This window comes from Bos grunniens, chromosome 20, assembly GCF_055505025.1.
Source record: "Bos grunniens cultivar Pamir isolate PY7600 chromosome 20, Bosgru_T2T1.0, whole genome shotgun sequence".
In the NCBI taxonomy this organism is placed as follows: domain Eukaryota; kingdom Metazoa; phylum Chordata; class Mammalia; order Artiodactyla; family Bovidae; genus Bos; species Bos grunniens.
This window is the reverse complement of record NC_141184.1, coordinates 57,599,225-57,624,284: the sequence shown is the minus strand read 5'-3', so window position 1 is coordinate 57,624,284 and position 25,060 is coordinate 57,599,225. Positions and strand designations below refer to the sequence as shown.

Sequence of the window (25,060 nt, the reverse complement as noted above, 5' to 3'; positions counted from 1 at the left end):
ACTACTACTAATCAAAATGATAAACAAAGTAAAAGACTCTAAACAGGATACACTCATTTTAGAGTTTAGAGTAATGTATATTGGTAGTGATATCTTTGTACTTAAATTTAGTAATATGAAAGCAGCAAAGTTTTTTTGTTTTTACAAGGAAGAGGAATTGCATTTAAAAACAGAATTAGGTATAGAATTTGCATGCCTGTAACTTCAGGTGTTTAAGAATAAAATATAATTAGTGCAGTTTTAAGTCTGACCAATTAAATTCTGCTGAACATCTGAATATCTCCAGAGGATATGGGCACTAAACCACCAGAACTTTATTTTTGATTAGGCATATACTGACTGGTCATACAGATATTTTATGTTTTGGGTTATAAACTATATGTCTTTAGATTTGAAAGCATAGTGGTTTTGTGTAACCGGATGTAATTATTCCCAAAAAGGTTTAAATCAATTTCTTAGCAATGTTTTACAGATTACTTTAAAAGAAGCTATGTACAAGAGGGTTAATCATATAAAAAGATTCTCAACTCAATCATTTCTCTTGTTGACTTAGTTTAGATTATTTCCAGTTGATTTAAATTTTCTAATGCTAAAAGCTGCATTTTCCTTAATCCATAAGTATGTATTGAAAAATCCATTCAGTTAAGTGCATTGCCTTAGAGAGTTACTCGGTTGCTACTGACTTAAAAAGAAAAAAAATCTAAACCTACCAAGTGTGGGGGGTATAAGTTGGAAGATTTGTGCTGTTGAAGGAAGATAGTTCAGCATTTTAGGAAGATTTGAAATAGATTACTGGTATAGTCAGTTCTTGACTGTGAAATACCACACTGTCTAATGTGGCATTTTAGAAGAAAATTAATAAAAGATGAATGCAAGGAAAATGTATCTTTGTAAAACAGTTATTTCAGCTGCTTATTCAAGAACTTTAATTTTTGCTTCATAAAAAATAGCTTTCTGAAATTATGAAACTGAAATGCACCCCTAAATATTCTAAATTCTAGTTGTTAAGAAACTAGACATGAGAAAATTAAGTCAATTTGTAATTCTTCACACTTAGCTCAGTATCGCATAAAGAAGTACAGTGCCTTGTATTCAGTAATTATTCTCCATTGAATGAATGAATGGATGAGTGAAAGAATGAATGACCCACTAACCATGTTTAGCTGGCATTTTTAGTTTGTGTACTATTAATTTTAACTACTGGATCCCATCAAAGAATAAAATAGCCTTAAAAATAAAGATCCAAAGCAAAGATATGAGATTGTGGATAATTTTTATTTTGCTCTTTCTGGTTTTGTGTATTTTCCAAATTTTTGACAATTAATGTTATGTAGCTGAATTTTTTTCAAGATCGTACATGGATAGAATTTATCTTAAAATCAAGTGTAAATCTTACCTCTAATAACTAGTATCTCATCTGTGATTCAAATTGCAGAGGCCTTGCTTTTATAATTAAGGCTACTTTTAAAAACTAATATCATTATAACCAAACAACATTTGTAAGATTTTTTAAGGAAGTAGAATTTTATCTTAACCTGTAGAAACTGAATTGATATTTCTGCCACTGATATCAAGCAATATCAGTCCCATTTTGTAGTGTTGAAAATGTTTATCCTCCCTCAATAAACATAAAATTAAATTAAAATTAAAAGCTTATGCTTTTCTGAAAAACACCCAAGGTACTAGATTGAATGACAACTTTCTTATTGTAAGTATAATCGTATTTTTTTTAATTATTAAACATATTTATAAAAATTAATTTAAGTTGTAAGTCCTTCGTGTAAGTGGATATTTTGAGTCTCCCCACTTCAAGTATAATCATATTTGAATGACTTTTTAAAAATAACCATGCTAACCTATAAAAACAATTCCCTGCTCTTCCTGATAGGAACAAAGTATTGAAGCCGGGCGGATATATATTCTGAGCCATTGTGGCATTTGGTAGTTGAATCCGATGACTAATAATAGAGATTTTTGTCTAGGTGAATCACATGGACTTAGTTATCTGCCCACTGGGATGACACAATGAGGAGCTATCTGGTAAATATTGTGGAACATCTGTGAATGGGTCAAAGATATGCCTAATGTGAATCATTCTTCCCTCAAAAATCTTAAGTTTAATAGTAAAAAAATTCCAAACTGTTGTTGCATAAACTGAGATGTTTGGCCTCTTCAATGGGTTGGGAAGGAATGAATACAACACATACTCTGAGACATTTTGCCAGTAAGTTGTTTGGCTGTGCTTTAAAGCTCTAAATTTAGGAAAACCAAGAAACTTGTTGAAGATGATTAGTGAGAACCACTGCAAGTAATCAAATACATCTTCTTTAACTGCTCACCACCATTATGGAGACTATGGGACTTAATTGTTTTCCCTATCAGGGAAATAGATTTCCTATCTTCAAATTCAAAGGGCTTAGTTAAAAGTGTGCAAAGCCTGATAGCTGTGGCACTCCCATCTGCAGAGGTCTCATGCATGTAAGGGAGCTTGAGGAAGTATTTAGTGCATACCTCTTTAGGTGACAGTTTCCTTCATCGAATGGTCCTGTTTCACATTGATTTCTCTAATCTGGGGTCAAACTCTTTTCTTTAGAGCACTGTAGAAGCAACTGAGAAAAAAAGAAAAACTGAAAGTTTATGTAGGTTTAGCCTGGTATGAAGCTGTAGTTTCCTGGATACTGCTAATGCTGCTTTTACAACTGGTTCTGGGTAATTTAGCCTACCTGGTTAGAGAAATGAGGTGGGTGGTTAGTGGGGGTAGCTTAGTTTGTGCTTTTATTTTTAGTTCTGGGAGTAAGCTACTACCCACATAAGATCTGAAATATTTAGCATTGTCTTGTAGATTGACTTTTCTCTGAGACTTTGATAAACCTTATCTTTGCTTCTTTTGATTCTTCCCCACTGAAGAGAAAATGAATCTGCACCAAGTCTATTTCCAGGCATGCTTACAAATAAGAGTGTGTTTGTGTGTGTCCTTGTATTTTGTGAAATGTGAGCAAGTTGTGGTGGATATCTTTGCCAAAAATAATGAACATATTTAGAATTTTACAACTTTTATGAGAACATTTTTAGCCGTGGCAAACAAGTTATATAGACCAATATTTAAGGATGAAAAGTATTCTGTAAGTTAATATTTGATGGAATATGTATATATCTGTTTGATGATGGTGTGATCAACAAGGCCAACTCTACAAAAGCAAACCGATTACTTAATGGGTTGCAGTTCAAAGAGGCTCACTGCTGTCTTTAAATTCTAGACTTTGTGGACTTTCAGAGAAATAAACCTTTTTTAAATGGAAGGGAGAAAAATGAAATGTGTGAATGTTATGTGTTCCTAACAGAGACTAAATTGATTGGATTTGTCCTACAAAATATTAAAATGTAAATTTGTCCCTAATGTTTTGTTTTTAAATAGATCTACAACCATTGTTTTGCATTGAAATGTATATTCATACACTTTATCTAATGATATTTTGGGAAAATAAAGTTTCTTTTTTTAAAGGAAAGCATGAAGAAGAATATACATATGGATATACCAATTGTTTAAAATTACCAATAGTTTCTTTTCTGAACTTGAAAACAGTTATGTTTCTAAGTATGAGAACAGTGATTTTGCCTAAATTTGCAATATAATGACCAAGACTTCTCTCCTTTTTAGAGAAGCAGTCAAGTATTCTGGAACAGATAAGACAGCATGGATCCAGTGAGGTTGATTCCCCACAGAGGAAAGCTATGCATACCTAACTTACTGGAAGGTAAACTACTCTTCAATTAATGATGTCCTCCTTTTCTCAAGGTGTCCAAAGACAGGAGGTGGTCTGTAAAAGGTTGGATGACAACTCCATTGTCCAGAACAATTACTGTGACCCTGATAGTAAGCCACCTGAAAATCAAAGAACCTGCAACACTGAGCCCTGCCCACCTGAGTAAGTAAGAGAAGTGAGAAATATTTTCAAGTGCAAAGAGAAAAACATTAGATATTCTTATCTGGAAACATACATTCATATGATATTCATAAATTAAGCTAAGAAAATCAAGTAAAACATCACAGAGGGTAGGATTTTTATTTCTATTTATTCACAAAATTTAGTAAGTAACCCCTTTAGAGCAGGGGTTTAATCTACTGATTAATCTACTGTCCGACTCTTTGCGACCCCATGAATTGCAGCATGCCAGCCTTCCTGTCCATCACCAACTCCCAGAGTTCACTCAAACCCATGTCCATTGAGTCGGACAGTAGATTAATCAGTAGATTAATCCTGGCATAGTGCTGGCAGTTGTCATATTTCCTTAATTCTAAAGCACATATCCTTCGCATTTTAACATCTCTGAAATTAGATTCATTTTGCAGTTGATGGTGTCTTAAAATAATAATCAGCATTATTTTTGTTTAATGGTATATAAAATAGTGATATCTTAGATTCATTAAACTATAAAAGATTGGCATGCAATCCTATCTTTTCTAGATATTTATCTTAAAGGCTTAAAGACTTTTTTAGTTGTTTAGAAATATTCAGTAATGGAATATCAGTGCTTTAATTTGCTGACCCGGTTTTAAATTCTGTCATCCTAAAGCATCTTGTCTTCTAAGTGTTGAGCACAGGCATAGAAGTGTACTTCAGGCCCTTTCCATTGATTAATGTAGCAATTACAACTCACTATAAAGGGAGGCAGAAGAAGAGAGCCCATCCATCTTAATGATGACTTTTAAAAAATTCAAAAATATGAGACATGCTATCAGTGGCCACACTCTATAATATGAAAGAAAGGTTTTTTGATTGAGCAAAAGGCAATAATTATGTGCAAAAAGACAAAGATAATGATTTAATCCTTGTCTTGAATGGAAGAGAGAACATGTATGGAAAGCATTTCATTCTTGTTTGAAAAATCAGAGTAACCATTATCCCAAGGTTAGCTAATTATTCCCAACATGAAATTGATTTAAAAAAAAAAAAGAAAGTAGGCAAAGGAATTTATGTATTCCAGGCTCTCTAGAACTGGAAAGGAAAATTCTATAACAAAGTAATTCTTTCTCTAAAAGTAAGAGTCACAAAAATCTGAGACTTAAAATGGATAAAGAATTCTGGCCCCTTGAGAGTCCCTTGGACTGCAAGGAGGTCCAACCAGTCCATCCTAAAGGAGATCAGTCCTAGGTGTTCAAGGAAGGACTGATGCTAAAGCTGAAACTCCAGTACTTTGGCCACCTCATGTGAAGAGTTGACTCATTGGAAAAGACCCTGATGCTGGGAGGGATTGGGGGCAGGAGGAGGAGGGGACGACAGAGGATGAGATGGTTAGATGGCATCACAGACTCAATGGACATGGGTTTGAGTGAACTCTGGGAGTTGGTGATGGACAGGGAGGCTGGCATGCTGCAATTCATGGGGTCGCAAAGAGTCGGACACGACTGAGCAACTGAACTGAACTGAACTGAATATGGTTTAAAAAAAAGTCTATGGCATAGACAGAAAGCAAAGAAGAACTAAAGAGCCTCTTGATGAAGGTGAAAGAGGAGAGTGAAAAAGCTGGCTTAAAACTCAACATTCAATCTTTCTCTATGTTGTTTCCTATTTTATTTATTTTTAATTTAATTTTAATTTTTTTCATTTATATGTTTTTATTTTTTTAATTAATTTATTTTATTTGGAGGCTAATTACTTTACAGTATTGCAGTGGGTTTTACCATACACTGACATGACATACATGTCATGGTTTTTGCCATATCTGTGACATAATACCAGAGAAGGCAACGGCACCCCACTCCAGTACTCTTGCCAGGAAAATCCCATGGACGGAGGAGCCTAGTGGGCTGCAGTCCATGGGGCCACTAAGAGTCGGACACGACTGAAGCAACTTAGCAGCAGCAGCATGACATAACACATAGAAAATTTTTTAAATAAATAAATAAAATCTGTTTTTAAGAGCACTACACATTGCTCATTTTTTGAAAAAACAAACAAACAAACAACATTCAAAAAATGAAGATCATCACATCTAGTCCCATCACTTCATGGTAAATAGATGGAGAAACAATGGAAACAGTGACAGACTTTATTTTCTTGGGCTCCAAAATCACTGTAGATGGTGATTGCAGTCACAAAATTAAAAGGCACTTGCTCCTTGGAAGAAAAGGTATGACAAACCTGAACAGCATATTAAAAAGCAGAGACATTGCTCTGCCAACAAAGGACCATCTAGTCAGAGCTACGGTTTTTCCAGTAGTCACGTATGGATGTAAGAATTGGACCATAAAGAAGGCTGAGCATCGAAGAATTGATGTTTTTGTACTGTGGTGTTGGAAAGAATTGAGAGTCCCTTGGACTTCAAGGAGATCAAGCCAGTGTTAGGAAATCAGTCCTGAAGATTCATTGGAAGGACTGATGCTGAAGCTGAAACTCCAATACTTTGGCCACCTGATGTGAAGAGCCAACTCTTTAGAAAAGACCCTGATGCTGGGAAAGATCGAAGGCAGGAGGAGCAGAAGATAACAGAGGACAAGATGGTTAGATGGCATCACTAATTCAATGGACATTAGTTTGAGCAAGCACCCGAAGAAGGACATCGAAGCCTGGCATGCTGCAGTCCATGGGGTTGCAAAGACTCAGACATGACCGGGTGACTAAACAACAGCAACAAAATATGGTTAGATCAAGATATATTTGTTGATATTTGTTCCAAAATAATAATACCTTCTGAACTTTCAATATCCAAAGTCAGTGTCTGCCTGAATGTTTCAATCTTTAAGGGATATACACACCCCTAGTCTCTGGAAAAGTTTCAGTTTAGTTCAGTTCAGTCACTCAGTCGTGTCCGACTCTTTGCGACCCCATGAAAAGTTTAGTGGCTGCCAAATAAGGAGCACACAGAATCTAGGGTGATAGAAGTTTTTATTCTAAGACTTTTGAAATTTCGTGTCTCTTCTTTTTCAAATGTGATCACTATGTAACTAACACCTTAAAATCCAGACATGGGAAAGTATAGAAATACAACCTATGGTATATATTACAAAGACAAGATATTTAATTATTTTTTTATTTTCCTTTCTTCTGCTAATTATTTTTGTAAATTTGTCTCAACAGAAACTGAAAAGCTATATAAAACAAAGTGATGCTCAAAATGCACAAGCTGTTTTTTGACATTTCTAAAGACCTAAGTGTATTTCCGTATAATTGTGAGCCTCAACCTAGTTACTTCCCCAGCACTCAGTACTTTTAAGTGTTATGTTTATCATGATCAGCCATTTAAGGCATTTGAATGGGCGTGGTCACACTTGTTCTATTTGGGCCTCAGCTTTTTCATTTAATTTCAAATGCATGCTATTCAAGCATCCTTTGAGATTTCAGTGGTTGGTCATTTCACCCAGTATATTACATGCTTGTATATTACATTGGAGTCTTTTTTTTAACACTTTAAGGATAATTGACATATTGGAATTAACCTAAACAATTAAAGTTGTTTTGTATTTCCCTTTCTTTTGTAGTTCTGAAATAAAAAGTTACTTCTTAACTTTTTTGTTGTTTGGAGGTAAGAGAATGGAATTTGAAAAAGAAAAATCAGTTTTCTTTATTGAAAAGAGCTAATATACATATTTAAAATATTCTTTATTAGTGTAGTTTTTCTTGTTCCTTTTTAATTTTTTCCTTATTTCTTTGAATTCAGACTATGAAAAGGATTTTTTAAATTTAACTTATTTTTTTACACCCCAATACAAAATGAATAAGGAAATCTTAATAAACTATCCAGAATGGTTATCATATGTAATAAGATTCCCATTACATTGGTATTATAGAGATAAGGCTCACTGAAAGACTACTGAATTCAAAAAGACTTTAAATGAATGTGGGAGAAAGAAGTTTTTTCAAATGACAATGTGACAATCGTGTTTGGTTTTTTTAATACATATTAAAACATAAAATTTCTTAAATACAGATAAATACAAAGAAGAAAATTTAAAAAACACTTAATACTTGTAAGATCATAGTTAATATTTTTCATCTTTTTCAATGTCTACATCGGCACATGTATGTAACAAAGTGGTGTTATATTATTTGGACTTCCTTGGTGGCTCAGTGGTAAAAAAATACACCTGCCAATGCAGGAAATGTGGGTTCAGTCCACGGATTGGGAAGACCCACTGGAGAAAGAAGAGGCAACCCACTCTGCTATTCTTGCCTGAGAAATCCTATGAACAGCGGACTCTGGCAGGCTACATAAAGTCCATGGGGTTGCAAAAGGGTCGGACACAACTTAGCAACTAAACAACAGTTATTTATGATGTCTTATAGTCAGTTCTCAGCATATTGAACATTGTATTGTTCTGAACATTAAACACCGTCTACAACATTTAGTAGATATGTCATGTTTATTTGAACTGACTTTCCACTGTAGAACAATCTTCTCTGGGCCCTAGCTTTTGATCCCTTTCTATTCCACAGCATTAACCATTTTTGCTTCTAAAATTTCTAGTGTAAACGGAATTATGTTTAACCCTCTGGGACACATTGTCAGATTACTCTCTAGAAAGAATGTATAAAAGTGTATTCTCACTGATAGTATGTACATAAGACTGTTGTTTCCCTAACCTGAACAACACTTGGTAATATTATTTTTAAAACAATCTTTAACTATTGAAAGGGGGAAAAAAAAAAAACCTTGATATCTAATTGGTGTTTTATTTTTTGTACTTCTACAATTGCTGATGCAGCTAAACATTTAAAAATTATGTTCAGTGGTCATTTCTTTTTTGTTTTTCCTCTTCATGGCCTGTGCCATTTTTCTATCAAAGTGCTTATCATTTTGTTATTGTTTTGTCTGAAGTCTTAATTAAGATTATTAACTCTTTTGCAAATTTTTTTTTCTAGTTTGTTATGATCCAGTTTTACTTATAAAAGCTTTTTGTAAAATACTATATAGGAAAACTAACTTTTATTTCTTTCATTGGTATAATGTTAAGAAGGCCTTACCCACTTTATGCTTATGCTTTCAAAGTCTTTTTTTTTTTTTTTTTATGTAAACTCTAATCTATCTGAAATATATTTGCCGGCTTTGAGGAAAGGACCTATATTTATTTTCAGATATTACTGTTTTCCCAATACCATTAATTTATAATCCTAAATGATATTTTTTAATCAGAAACTATCTTTTCAAATAATAAAATATTTTAAATGTCCTTTAGTCATATTGGAGACTTTATAAGTAGAGAATGGAAAAAAAGAGGGCAATAAGATTTGTCCTTATATTACGTAAAGGAAATGACAGGGACTAGGAAGAATAGACAAAAGAGGCATTGATAAAGAAATACTGATAACCGTGTTTATTTGAGAGACTTTAAAAAGCCAAAGGAAGTCTTGCTAGGAAAAAGTAATGTGGTCAGAGGAGCAACTCTTTTATGAGAATGAAAATAATAGTCAAGGTGGTGAGGTGACTAGAGAGAGAGAAAAAAAAACAAGAATTCTAGAGGCATTGAATGAAAATAGTGGGATTCATGACATAGGCAGAAGTCATTAGGAAAAGGAAAAGGGAGGAGTTGATATCAAAGAGCATGACTGATAGGAAGTTGGTGCCTCAGCATAGGAAAAGGAAGTAATGCTGAGTTAGAATCCAAAATGAAAGGCCAAGCGTTCAGTTTTGACCATGCTGTCTTTTAATAGCAAAAAGATTTCTGTATATGACCTCATGTGAAGAATCTTTAAATACTGAACATAATTCCTGTATGTAACTTTGATTTTTAAATTGGTGAAAATCAGAGAGGTGAAAGCAATAGAATACAATAAATGGTGCTGTACTGTACTTCGTCCTGTCCGACTCTTTACAACCCCATGTACTGTAGCCTGCCAGGCTCCCCTGTTCATGGGGATTTTCCAGGCAAGAATACTGGCATGGGTTGCCATGCCTTCCTCCAGGGGACCTTCCCAACCCAGTGATCAAACTCAGGTCTCTCATATTGCAGCGGATTCCTTATCGAGCCACCAGGGAAGCCCTATAAAAAATAACTATAGTACAAGGCAAAATATGTTAAGTATGATAAGAGTTATAAGCAAAAGGAGTCAGACGGGAGAGAGATTTTTACCCAGGGGCAAGGTTTTCTTTAACAGTATCTTTTTATTTTGAGTCATTGTACCTCACTCCCATGTACAACTATACTCTGTTATAAGTTTAGGAAAAGATCATCAGATTCCTGTATAAAACTCCAAAATGTCAGACCTGCGAGGGATCCTAGAAGTCAACTCCCATCATCTCATTCCCTTCCTCCAGTATTATTGTTTGTCCTCTTAATGTACAGATACTGTAGATTGGATTACACAGGCTATATCAAGCCACTCTTATTTCAGACACTCAAAAATGAATCCCACTAACTGTACAGCTTCTTCATCCTGGTGAGAATGAAGACAATTTTATTGTAGGTTCTTCAGCTCAAAAAGAAATAGCCCCAGTATTATGCAGATTATAATGATTCAGCAGTTGATAATCTCTGAGAATTTTCATGCTCATATTTTACCACTGAATCTAGAGAATGAAAAAAGAGAAATAGGGAGAATGTCATCAGAGGGTCAAATACTTGGAAAATGAGGGAGGAAGCAGTCTGTCTTAAACTGGACAGAAGAGTGGTGAAACTGGGACTAGTAGCTACAGTGGTAAAATTGCAAAACTACTTAAATATCTGGATGGTGATTTAATCCTTTAGCGAGACATGGGAAGGGATGATTTGCTGAGCAATAAAGATACAACAGGGAGGGACTGAGTGTAAAGCCTGAAATCAAAGTTAAAGTCAGAAGGGAAATAGGAGGGTAGATAATGTTTTTACTTTCATACATTTCTAGTTAAATGCTAGATTGATACATCTAAGCTAAGAGATCAGTTCAGTTCAGTTTAGTCGCTCAGTCGTGTCGGACTCTTTGTGATCCCATGAATCGCAGCACGCCAGGCCTCCCTGTCTATCACCGACTCCCGGAGTTCACTGAGACTCACGTCCATCGAGTCAGTGATGCCATCCAGCCATCTCATCCTCTGTCCTCCCCTTCTCCTCCTGCCCCCAATCCCTCCCAGCATCAGAGTCTTTTCCAATGAGTCCACTCTTCGCATGAGGTGGCCAAAGTACTGGAGTTTCAGCTTTAGCATCATTCCTTCCAAAGAAATCCCAGGGCTGATCTCCTTCAGAATGGACTGGTTGGATCTCTTTGCAGTCCAAGGGACTCTCAAGAGTCTTCTCTGATGGTTGGCAGTAAAAGAGAGGATGAAGAATAAAAAGGCAGAGGTGGCCCTGGCCTTGTGAGCAAAAATAACAGCAACACCTCCTGAATCATCGCTGTTACTCTGGGCACCTGTGTTTAATTTGAAGGCCTCCATCCTTCTTACATTATGAGACCTAATGAGATCATGGCTGGAGGTGGTATGACTGAACTTTTTGTGGCTGAGTTATACACATTACTGTTTTATCCCCTAATCTTGGTGATGAAATCATTGTTTCGAATTGAATCAGAGTTTCACTATGGCTGGCATGCAAGTTATTATTCTCAGTACACATTTTCCTCTTTACCAAAAATGGTACTAACAACTTAGGATCCTACTCATCTGTGGAAAACAAAATGGAAAGACTATGAAAATCACTTTATATCTTCTCTGGAAAATGACTTAGAAAAAAGATGTTAACGTCAGATTTCTAAAATTCCAGATTAAATTGTCACTCTTTAAGTAAATTTTAGATTGAAAAATTATAAATTTTTGACAAAATATATTTTAAGTTTGGGAAAGTGGTTAATTATGATATTTCTAAATGCTGGTTTCCCCCTGTCAGTAAAGATAACAAAAATAATAATGAACAAAGGCCATTGTGGCTTATTTGGCTGAGTGTAGGCTCAAATTTAGGATACTAGTACTCTGACTTCACTAAGGTATTATCTTCCACATACAAAACTGGCACAAATGAATTAAGCTCATGGAAAGAGGTGACATTTGTTCTTAACTTTTATACTCTTCTCTCTGGTTAGTCTCCTACCCAAGAGCGTGAGCATCTCTGTTTAGGATGTATGCATGATTTATAAGCATGGAAAGAAGAAAATGTCTTTTGACCTCATGTTTGTGGTTTAGATTCTACTATTTGTTAGAAATGTTGAATTGTTGGAAGTGAAATTCAGTGGATAACAGTGGATGCGGGATCTAGTTCTAGCTCCATCATTGCACTTATCATGATTTTGGAAAACTGTTTTCATAACACAATGTCTTACTTTCTTCTATAAAACAAAGCACAGTGCCTTGAGCATAGTAGGCATTCAGCATATATTCATGACATTAAATACAATAATGTATCAGTCAGGACTCTGGCAAAACTAGCACAACTTCAACTTTGGCTAGCTTCTGCACTGAAGAGAATTTATTGGTTTATATTAACAAAGCCGAGGGAAGTATAAAAGTGGACCTAGCTTCAGGAATGGCTGGAATCAAGCACTCAAATACTTTCAAGACTCTAGCTCCTCCTCTGCATTCTTTCAAATCAGTTAATTCCACTTGACACGGAATATGGCCATCATCAGCTCTTATATCTTTATATACCCTTGTGACCAGAAAGGAAAGTATTCCTTTTGCTTACGTTAGATGTAAAAATTCTAAAGCTGAATCCTTCTTGGTTTGGTTGGGATCATGATTCGTACCCTTGGACCAATAATGTGCCCAAAAAAGTGAGTCCTGCAGAAATATGACACAGACACAAACATACACCTGAAATTGCATATAATTTCATTGATGAAAGTTCATTGATGACTCTAGGTGTGGTATACCTACGGATATGAGATATGTTCTTTTATTAAGACATTTCTGTTTCTTCCCACATCAGCTCTGTAGAAGCTCTTTTTAGGAGTAAAGGAGGTCAAAGCAAGGGATCTCCATGTTTTCACAGACCTGGCTCAGGACTCTACTCCTACTGCAGAGTCTTCAGCACTCCCATGTCTTCTGAATGGATACCTGGGCCATCTCTGCCCTTAGAAGGACAGTAAAGACTTCTGTCTTATGCAGAGCGTGATGTACATTTCTGGGAATCAGGAAACAAATCCCTTGCTCCTGCAGGGTGGTTTATCACCAAACACTCAATTGAGGGAGAACCTCTCTCAATATAATAATAAAAATAGCTTCTGTGTCTTGCTTCTTTTGTGTCAGATGTTGTTAGAAGCTCCTGAGACCCTGTGACTAGCATATCTTCTCTTGGTTATGTTTAGGGTGATAGCTTTAATTTGGCCATAATGAAGTATCTATATCACAAAAACTGGCAAATGCAATGGATGAGGACTCTCCCTCCCACGAGGAGCCAGTTTTTAACATTTACCAGCATGTGACTTGGAGCTTCATATGTTACCTTGCTTAGTCCTCATGAGAATCTCATGATTGGTATTGTTATCCTCATTTTAGAAGTTAATTTTTAAAAAATGGAGAAAAAGAAGTTTAAAAACACATAATGGATTGCTTGTTTGAACCTGTTTGCCTGTTGCAAAGCCCATGCAGTATACTCTAGAAAGCAGCTAACAGTGATTTATCTTTTCCTTATGTATATGGAAGCAGTTCTTCTGTTTGTCATTTGTCACATCAACAAACACTGAAATGTTAGCTCTTCTGGGAAGAGGAGGTAGTCCACTGATATAGTGCCTTCACTCTGCTGAAATCTCTGGCTGCACTGAGGGAATGCTTTTCTGTGTTTCTTTCACTTCTTGCTGCAGGTGGTTCATTGGGGACTGGTTGGAATGTAGCAAGACTTGTGATGGTGGGATGCGCACAAGGGCAGTACTCTGCATCAGGAAGATTGGACCTTCTGAGGAGGAGACACTGGACTACAGTGGTTGTTTAACACACCGGCCTATTGAAAAAGAGCCCTGCAACAACCAGTCGTGTCCACCTCAGTGGGTGGCTTTGGACTGGTCAGAAGTAAGGAAATCTGAGGCTGTATGTTTTGAGATGTCTTAACTATCAATACCAAAGCATTTAATATTAAGGACACCTGAGCATGTGAGCATCTTAGAACTTAACAAGTAAGGACTGCATAACAGTGAATTTGGCCATGTTATATTTTTTTGCTGCTTGCCAGGAACTAAAGGTTTTGGGGGTCAGGAAACTCAATGAGAAACTAGTAATCAATTTGATTAAAAACAAGCCTGAAGTGAATTTGAGAGACTACTATAGTGAGTTAAGGTATATATGTGTATATATATATATACATATATATATACCTTCTGTATATTTTTCTCTTTTTTTTTCCTTTTTCTTTGCTATTATTGAGCAGCATTTATAGGCTCAAAATAAGTGATATGTTTATCTTTTTTTCAAAGTAATGTTCAAGCCTAATTAACTCTTACGTATGAATTTGTTAATTGATTATCACATGTTATATATCTATATATATTTTAATTGCTTCTGTGGAAGAAATATGGAGTTGAGGGTTATAACATATCAAAAAGTCAAATTCAGATTTTATTATTACCTCCACTTACATGATTAATGAAGAAGATCTGACTAAGATAATATTTTTCTGGCATACATGTAAAAAGTCAAATATAATCCCAAACCCTCAGAGAAATAGTCTTATGAAAAATGAGGTAAGAGGTAGAGTTAATTGACTCTTCATTCTGCATGAGACATACACATATACATATTGTACCATTCTCTACTTTTCCTAAAGAGGAACTGAATCTTTCTCAAGTGTTGTTTAGTGTTAGAAAGGATGAGTATCTGGCTATATAACTAAAGATCATTTTTCTAAGTTAGCAAAACAGGATGCATTTCCTGCTGGAAACATAGTGGTACTTGCTTTAGGTATTTCCTGTAGACCTCATAAGTTTGTGAAAAAAATAAACAAAAATAATTAAACATTGTTCTTTAGGAACCTATGGATGTTAACTTTTCTCCCTGTGAATCTTACTACTTGAGTAGCCTTATTTTGCTAGAGGGCTGGGGTTGAAAGAGAGACTGTGTTTAAGATGGTACATGGAAATGGAGATTCTGACCAGTTGTGGTTATCTGTGGAATCTTTGGGAGACGTTGGGAGTGTTCTCCCAAGTTTCCTGGCCACAGTCCAGCTTCAGTAATTATATTCTGCCTAACTTTTATTTGTGTTTCAATCAAATGTAGAGATATTCCTGGTATTATTCACTCAGTGGTTATGGAAAAGGTATGAACTCTTCTGTTACCTACAGTGGGTGGATTAACTCCTAAATTCATTTGGAAGATAAAATCCATTGATAAAGAAGAGACATTTTATGGAATTGTACATGTTAGTAGTTGTTTTACTTGCAAGTCAGTGCCCAAAACCCTTGTAGAAATTCATAAATAGTTGTCAATAATGATGGCAACATTGTTACTGGAAAATCATAATGGGAGACCTGATGATTGGCTGCAATGTTTGAAGGGTTTTAGGCCAACTCAATAAGTATAATTGGGTGCTTTCTAACCTTATTGGGATAGGGACTAAGGAGAATTCAAAAGAATCTCATAAACTTGGGAAAATAAGGAATATCTATGAAACAACTAGAGAATAACATAAGACTATGTTTAACACAATGATGGATTGTATAAGTGATACAGAAATTCAGAAGCTAAGAAGGTCAGAATAGCCTGGAATAGAATCAGAAGGCTTTTTAGTTGATGAGAGTTGAACTGAATATTGTAGGAGTGTAAAATTTGAAGAAGCGAAGAGAACTGAGAAACTGGAGAAGTATTCCTGATAAGAGAAACAACTGAACAAAAATACAAAGAATATGTGGTGAAAGTAGGGTGGGAGGAAAGGATTTGTTTTAAAGAATAAATGGAAGATAAGATTGAAAAAGTAGTGATAGGTTAAAGGCTTGAATACAGAACTTTATACCACATCATTCTTCTGCAAAAAGTAGAGAAAAACAGACAAGTTCAAAAACTAGAAAAAAACTTCTGCCAATCACTAAAACAGCAAAACCTTCTCATGTGCAGACTCACTTCACATTGGTCTCTGCACCTACATTTTTCTTTGTTATTATATTTTTATTTTAACATAAAACACCAAATATTATCACCTTAAAAAATAGATTGTGTAAACTACTGCATATTTCCATTTCAAATACCATTTTAAGATTTTCTTCCTAATTCAACCTCATGTAGGTTGTAATTACCCTACTCTTAGCATTTCGATTCTCATCTCTCCAGTCTTATAAGTGACTTGCTCAAATGGTTCTATGAGGCTGTTAGGCACTCCTGGAAACTGCCTGAAGAAATATATGTAAGTGAAGGGGACTTCTAATCACATGTCTGCTATCTCTTTAAGATGGCTGAGTCAAAGCCTAGGGTAGAGAAGTAGAGCCAAGGGCATGGAGTACACATGTTGGGACTATCACCGCCCCACCCACCCCCACCCCCTCCAAAAAAAATTAGTGGGCTATTGTCTCTCTACAGGCAATGCAGGAAAACTATTCTGGGGTAAGCATGAGTCAGGAAATCCTGCCATTACCATCTCAAAGATTCTAGTTAACATCATCAATATCATCATGTTGATCTCTTGTTCTGGAGGAGAGATGATTTTTGCCCCATTCAGTCTCTCCTGTGTATTTTCCAAAGGAGAAGGTGTACTCTCACTCTTCCACTTCCCTTTACCACAAAACCTACTCTTCTCTAGATGAATTAAAAATAAGTAAAAGTAAATAACATTAAGTGAAAAAATGTTTGAGTAGCTATGGAGAACAAAGTGAGAACAAGGAGCCTGATCTTCCCAGAGGAATGTAACATCTCCCACTAATGAAAAGAGGGGGTCCCAGCAGAAGAGCAGGCAGTGTTCAGTCTCTTTCATTTTACTTTTGCAAAGATAATTTCACACAATATCTTTCTGACACACCCATGAAAACTTTCCTCCTCTTTCTGCCCCCTTCCCACTTCCATCTATCAGCTGTCTGAGCTCTGCTAATCACAAGGGTGAGGTTCAACTGGTGAAAACATGTTGCAGTAAGAGGAATGTACCCTCTGACCTTTTTCTTTCTTTGCCGGCTGCTCTCACATAAAATTTCCATTGTTGCAAAGCCGGGAACTATTTTCCCCATCAGTGAATCCCACCCCATGCTTATGGCGGAAAAAAAAAAAAAAAAAATTCAGCCAAATTACCTTCGTGGAAAATGACTTTTCTGCAGTCTTTTGTGGAACTAATGAAGCTATGGCTTTCCCATTTCCTACAATCTAGCCTCACTCCTGGGATCACCCATGCTATGTTGGACTTAAATGGCTTTCTGTTTTTGCCCTCTCTTGGCGTGTTTCTCTGAAAGCATTGCTGTGTGCTGTGGATGGGCTCCAGCAATCCTTAGCCATTCTTTTGATGTATAAGAATGGTTTCTTTTGACTCCCACAGAGTACCCATTGAAAAAGGTCTGTTTCTTGTACTTATTCTTCCACAAGTGGATGACTGGCATCATACTCAATTGACTTTATGGGGTTTACATTTAGGTAGCATTACTTAAGAAGGATAGGGGTGGGGGGAAATCTACCTCCAAGTCATTCTTTGTTTTAGTAGATACTTGTGCTATCACGGTGTTTACTCCTAGGTTCTACTCTGGTGCCATAACTAAGTAAATTAAACCCACTTATCCAGAGAGAATTCAGTCTAATGCCCAAATGTTAATGTTTCTATCCTTTATAAGTGAGAGCCAAATTATTTTCCCTGGTGTGGTTTCAAAATTTTTTCTGCAAAATGTGTTTTTGCTTCTTAATCGTAAAATGTTAAACTGAAGTACGAATGTATCTCTCGTAAAAATCACCATCTATATTCAACTGAGGTGAGAACAAAAAATAAATGGTCTGATCAGATTTTAAATAATTGTGAGATTCTGAATATATGAATAAAAGAAGAAAGATATTTATCTTCAATAAGGAGAAATAGTGAGAAATAAGTTTACTAAAGAATCATTCTCCACTGAATTACCTTCCGTCCAGCTATTATAAGAATGAATTGAATGGATTTTGATATTTATAACTAGACTTTAGTCTAAAAAATTACTTTATTACTGAACTAAGTATTCAGTTTCTAATTATTCCTAATGAATTTTACTGCATACTCAAAAAATGTGCAAAAATATGCCCTTTACATGAGTATAGACTAATATTGTCTCTAAAAAATGCTCTGAATCATTCATGATTAATTTACTGCCTACTAATCATATGCATAATCATGGTTACTCTTGATTTTCTAGGATTTCTTATTTTGGGGGGTAACTAAATAAAACTGAGGCTGTCAGATAGATAAACATCTTTATTCATCAGAAGGCTAGAGAGGAGAAGATGAAATGTAGCTTAAAGAAAGAAGAGGCAGAAAGTAAAAATAAAAACAAGCTGAGGGATGTCTCTGCTTGAGCATCGCTGACATAAGATCAGAAGAATTTGCAGGATGAAGCCCTACTTAAATCTAAGCTAGTCTAAGTGACATCCTTGTGCCTTTATTATTTTTTACAAGCAATTTTTAAACACTTAATTTTATAATCACCCTCTAGAAGAGTTGAGATTATGACTATAGACATGTAATATTCATGGCTAGATCTTCAGGGCTTGGGGCCATTGTATTCATTGAATCTTAATGTAGTTCTCAGTCATTCACTATTTTGAGAATCCAATTGATTATCTCTTTATTTCCAGTGCTATAGGATAGAATATCTATGGCTTATTTAGTGGAGCTTGGGCTATAATTCTCTAAAATTATTTCTTGTCTCAATAGAAGATGTTGTATGTTAAGCTTTGCATATAACTTCACATTGTCCCACAGAGGATTTGTACATTTATCTTTCAGATCGTTATCTTTTTCAAAACTGCCATGTGAATTTATCTGCACTACTCAATACTTCAGCTTCCCACTAGTAAAATGAGTGTGAAAACAGCACTTTGTGAGGTTTCTGTGAAGATTAGGTAGATTATGGTATGCAAAGGGCTTAGAACACTTAATAAATTTCAGTGTTGCTTTCTCGCTTTATTCTTCTCCCTATTGTCCTCGATCTCATTTGTTTCATTTTGTCTTTGGTTCCCTGGGGGCTTCTCAGACACAAATGAAGGAATCGTCTGTCTTTGCATTGTCTGCTTCCCCTAATTGTAAACAGGACTTTGGCACAGGCTCTTAGGGAAGACTGCTAGATACCACTACAGTGTTCAAATAAGAGCAGAAGCTTCTTGCTACTGTAAAAAGATATTAGAATAAACAAGAGACTTATGTCCCAGGCTTTAATTAACTTTAGTTTTTAATTGAAATATCATTGATTAACAGTTTTATGCAGATCTCTGCTATACAGCTGAGTGACTTAGTTATACCCATATAGACATTCTTTTATCTGAGGCTTTAATATATATACATATGCTTTTAAAATATGAAGAGAGAGAAAGTCTTGAGTACATTTTTCAATAAATTTTCCCAATATAGAAAATTAATCATAGCCTCAAAATATTGACTGAACACTAAACTGAATACTAAATACGAATCGGAATTCCTGATATATCCTATATGTCTCTGCTCTTATCCCTAAAGTCTGAAGTACCCCTCTGTCCTTTTGTACTTCACCTCATTTATTTTTATAATAATTAATACTCATGTATTCATGAGACTTTGTTTCTATGAATGCTAAGAGCTAAAGTATGGATTAGACCGGAAGCCTTAGAATTTAGTTCCAGCTCTACAATTTGCTATCTGTTTAACCTCAATTAAGTTGTTTAAGCTTCCTGTAAAAGGCTCAAAAATATATATGAGAATAATGTATTGAACGTATTTTGTGAACTGTGAAACTCTAGTGGAATATAAAGCAGTAGGATTATCATTATCAATAATAATATTAAACATTAAGAGAGTGACAGAAATTCTCTAAGGCTGTGTCTTCTAACACTGATAAATGGTAGAAGAAACTTGTGTGAAGTCAAGAGGACCAAACACAAGTGGGGCAAGCTCAAGAGACTCAAATCAGGGTTCTATTCATTCTACAGAATGCATGATTGCAAGATAGTGTTGCGTGTCTTAGTTTCTTGACATATAAAGTAACACGGTTGTGGTGAGGATTAAATGAGATAATATATACAAAGTTCATGATGTAGGGTCTGACATCCAGGAAACACTCAGTAGGTGTTAACATTAGGTCTGCCATTTAATCGCTGCATGTCTTTGTACCAACCACTTACCCTAAGGTTGTTTCTTCCTTTTAAACATAATTGTCATCTCACAGGATTTTTGTGAGAACTTTGTGAATTACAGCACTTAGCACAGCACTTGATGCCTATCCCTTCTCCATCGGATCTTCCCAACCCAGAAATTGAACCAGGGTCTCCTGCATTGCAATCAAATTCTTTACCAGCTGAGCTACTAGGGAAGCCATTAATATCGAGAGTATTTATTAAATGGTGGCTGCTATCATAATTACCGTTATTAATAGCAGCAGTAGTCATAGGAGTAAGTCTCCCCATGTGGCTCAGTGGTAAAGAAACCGCCTGCCAATGCAGGAGATGAAGGAGACTCAGGTTTGAACCCTGCGTCAGGAGGATTCCCTTGGAGTAGGAAATGGCAACCTACTCCAGTATTCTTGCCTGAAAACTTCCATGGACAGAAGAGCCTGGCAGGCTGCAGTCCATGAGGTTACAAAGAGTCTGACACAACTGAACACACACACACACACACACACAGTCATAGTAGTAGCAGCAGCAGCATTAGCTTTATGCCTATTGAAGTGAATCTGGAAAGGTAAGCAGAGCCTTCCTATCAGTGTATAGTAAGCATATTTAAAGAGTTTGAGTTTATGTCTTGAAGACCACTGTATGATTTTTTAAAAAAATCAAAATAGAACATAATCAGATACGTCCTTTAGAGAGTGGATTGAAGTAAGACAAGAGCAAGAAACAGGAGACCTGTTAGAAAGTCATTGCAATATTACATGCAAGAAGTGATGTTTGTTGGTAGGAGGGTTAGTGGCAATGGAGACAGACAGAAATCAACAAATGTGAAAGAGGTTTAGGACTTCGGTTAATAGAACCTAGTGATTGATTATATGGGTAGAATGAAGCTGCAGCTGGACAGAAGGATGTTGACTTGGCTGTAAAACATAATAACAGGGATCAGGAATTTCTCTCTTGACCTCTAAATCCCTAACTAAAGCCTTTTCTGGAACCATATTGGAAAAAACTGGATGTTATTCTCCTTCAACTGTATCTTAATTAAATGTTTTCTAAGTTAGAGGAAATGCACTCTGTTACTACATTCATTGTGATGAAGAGTGTTTGTGGGTCCTTGATTTACACATGAAAAATTTGTATTATTTTTCTTTCTCTCTATGACATGTCACCAGTTCAAGATTGCCCCTGACAAAGCCACTCAGGAGAGTGTACATTGTTCCTTAAGACATTCTCATCCCACAGCTAGTAGGTCTTGATTTACCTAAAAATAAATCAAAACCATTATCTTTGCAAATATATTTATATTTTGAAGATATTTCCAAATATCTTTATTGAGTGCATTCTCAAAGTCCTCTGTTGGATCCTGAGGATAGATAGGGTGAGGTTGTATATGAAGATGAAGCAGAGATGAAATTATTTTAAGCTTATAGTCTGATAGGAATGAGAGGATATATGAATTCATAATCATAAAATAGGCAGATGATTACTAGGGGCACAAGAATTTATATATTCTTACATTCTCTGTAATGTTACTTATTCTTATGTTCACATGTCTATCTCCTGCATTAAAACCGTGAGCTCCTTCATTGACTTATTCATTCTTAGGTCTCCTCTCCCCCTACAGTCTACACTACACTATAGTCTAGTGTAGTTCCTGTGGGAAATTTGGTAGTAGTTTTTGAATGAAAGATGTAGAAACAGGGCTTCAAAATATTGTGGGTAAGGGTCTCACTTCACTGAGAAGTATAGATTTTAAGGAAAGGTTCAGATGTTCAGGGGGAAAAGCTGGAGGACTTCAGTCAGCCACCACATTGAGTAGGTAACTCCTGAACAGTAACTCTAGAGCACTCCAATTAACTTCAAAAAGAGGTAAATAATAGACTTTGTGACAGGAAGAAGGATCTTTTCCTCAGTGTGAAGAGCTTACTGGTCCAACTAAAGAATCGTCAAATTCCTTATGTTTAACTGATGGACAAGGAAGAATCCAGAGATTCTCTGTGCAATAAATCTTTACCTGTGATCATGTATTCTTAGCTACCGCATACTAAGAGTACATTTGGCCTGCTATATCTCTGGGTTCCACATCCACAGATTCAACCAACCTAAGATCAAAAATATTTGGGAAAAAAATTCCAGAAAGTTCCAAAAAGTAAAACGTGAATTTGCCGCACTGGTACCTATTTGCATAGTGTTTATATTGTATTAGGTATCATAAGTAATTTAAAGATGATCTAAAGTTCACAGGAGGATGTGTGTAGGTTATATGCAAATACTGTCATTTTATACAAGGGACTTGATCATCAACAGGTTTTGGTGTCCTCCACGGTCCTGAAATTGTCCCCTGCTGATACTGAGGGCCACCTGTACACATCTAAATCAAACCTTAGCTTGCTTCACAAAGGTAATTTCTCATGGCCTACTAGTACCCATAAGAATTTTTTTCAGAAGACTACACCTCAGTTCAGTTCAGTCACTCAGTTGTGTCCAACTCTTTGCAACCTCATGGACTGCAGCACACCAGGCCTCCCTGTCCATCACCAACCCAAACCCATGTCCATTGAGTCAGTGATGCCATCTAACCATTTCATCCTCTGTTGTCCCCTTCTCCTCCCACCTTCAGTCTTTCCCAGCATCAGGATCTTTTCCAGTGAGTCAGTTCTTCACATCAAGTGGCCAAAGTATTGGAGTTTCAGCTTCAACATCATTCCTTCCAGTGAACACTCAGGACTGATCTCCTTTAGGATGGACTGGTTGGTCCTCCTTGCAGTCCAGGGGACTATCAAAAGAAACCAAGGATTCCGCATTCCAAAAATCAATATTATCTTACCACAACTGAATATGGCCAAGGATAGGGAAGAGTCAAAAGGAATAAACCTACACACAATAAAAGAAGATAAGCTGCCAAGAAAAGCAAACTCTGGATTTAGCTCTTAAAGACCTTAGGGCAAAAGATAGAAGTTCTTCTATTCAAAAACTTAAGGAACTTTCATATCTGTTGAGACTTTGCTTAAGATTTAGTACATGTGTATGTTGTTTACTCAAATACACATTTAGTTGGAGAAAGATTTTCCTCAAATCTTTCTCTATGTTTAGACTATCGTTATTCATTAGTATTTGTTTTATTTACAGTGCACTCCCAAATGTGGTCCAGGATTCAAGCATCGGATTGTTCTGTGCAAGAGCAGTGACCTTTCTAAAACATTCCCAGCAACACAGTGTTCCGAGGAGAGCAAACCCCCTGTCCGCATCCGCTGCAGTTTGGGCCGCTGCCCTCCTCCTCGCTGGGTGACAGGAGACTGGGGCCAGGTAAGGCAGTTGGACTATGGGCCCCTGCTGAAGCAGCACCTTGAGACACTTGAGGTTCCTGATTGGGTCATTATAGGGGCTCACGACATGAGTAGCAACACACAGACCTAGGGATGAGATGGGAATGTGAAAAGTGCACAGGCAGCAGCAGTCACATGCAGACACTGAGCCATGTTTCTCCCACAGCTACACACTTCCCACATTCACCTACTTCTTGGATTCTAACATTTTAACTTAAAGAGAAATAATCTAGATGATCAGAGATTTGAACAGGCTACCAGAACTTTGGCTTCTGTTGCCAACTCTCTCAACTATTTCAAAAACAAATCAGTTAACACCATTTTCTTAATTTTCACACTAAGAAAATAAATCCTCTTAACCTCACAGAAAACATGTAAGGATCTTAATTAGGTTTTATCTTTTTTTATTTTTTAATGGCTGCGCTGGGTCTTCATTGCTGTGAGCAGCCTTTCTTTAGTTGGGGTGAGCAGGCGCTACTCTTCATTTTGGTGCAAGGGCTTCTCACTGCTGTGGCTTCTCTCGTTGCAGAGCATAGGCTCCAGGCACGAAGGCTTCAGTAGTTGTAGCACTCGGGCTCAGTAGTTGTGGCACACGAGCTTAGTTGCTCCACAGCATGGGGGATCTTCCTGGACCAGGAATCAAACCCATGTCCTCTGTACTGGCAGGCAGAGTCCTATCCACTGTACTACCAGGGAAGTCCCTGTATTTTTATATTGATTGGATTCATTTATATTTTATCTTCCAATTCCTATTTTCTTCTTTCTCAGTTTTAAATTATGTTATCTTGCTTAAGGTCCCCTTAAATCCTTTGAAAGCAAATTGATATATCTGAATAGAAGGCAAATTAAATATTGTTCTTTTAAAAGTTGAAAAGGAAACCTATTTAGGTTATATTAAAAAATAATGCTCCAGAAAGTAAATTTCTAGTGAATCAATGCCCTTTTCCTGTGGTTTTACAATTAACTTTGTAGCTAGTTATTTTCTAATATCTGAGAGCTCAGGTAAATCATAGTGGCATATAACTACACCAGCATGATTTTATCTGTGCTCTGGGCCTTCCATTACTTAGTAGGAATGGCATTTCATAGAATTACCAAAACTGTGGCCAAAATGCATTATTGCTAGAGTGTAGCTATATCTACAGACCTCTTTGGGGAGTGGGCAAAGATTTTCAGTCTCCATTAAGGCAAATAAATATTCTTGGTCTGTGCTCAGCCTTGTGGGGAAATAAAAGAAGTATGACCATAAAATAATTAACATTTGCATTTGTCTAACAAGTAGTTAATAATGTTCTTTCATATAATGATATTTAGTTTAATTTACAAAGTGCTCAACTGGAATATACATCATAAGCTTAAGTAAGAATCAAATGCAGTTAAGTGTTTATCTGTAGACATGTGATAGTTTCACAATTTATAATTGATATTCTGCTATTAAAGAATCAGTGCAGACATACTCTTTTGATTTTTATTTAAATTAGATAGGAATTTCCTTTCTTATATATTCTTTGTTGCAATGTACTGTTACATAAAGGTCATGTAGAAGTTTTTTCATGTTAATAATTTCACCAACAAATCCGTTTGAGATTATTCTTTTAAATGTTGTCAAGTCC

At 36.0% G+C, this 25,060-nt stretch overlaps 1 protein-coding gene across 20 annotated transcripts in view; it reads left to right on the top strand.

The window, feature by feature from the left end:
• ADAMTS6 (ADAM metallopeptidase with thrombospondin type 1 motif 6) overlaps positions 1 to 25,060 on the top strand; it is a 279,491-nt gene that overhangs the window by 232,988 nt on the left and 21,443 nt on the right. For 15 of the 20 annotated variants that reach the window (XR_015148911.1, XR_015148906.1, XR_015148910.1 and 12 more), the window contains 3 exons: positions 3,797 to 3,926; positions 13,704 to 13,908; positions 23,251 to 23,427. Coding sequence is in view for 12 of the 20 variants with exons in the window: in XM_086361952.1 (XP_086218078.1) it covers positions 3,797 to 3,926; positions 13,704 to 13,908; positions 23,251 to 23,427 (512 nt within the window). In the remaining 8 variants the exon portion in view is untranslated. Of the gene's footprint in view, positions 1 to 3,796; positions 3,927 to 13,703; positions 14,013 to 23,250; positions 23,428 to 25,060 lie in introns of all 20 variants that reach the window. The other 5 variants (XR_015148905.1, XR_015148907.1, XR_015148912.1 and 2 more) reach the window with 2 other exon arrangements.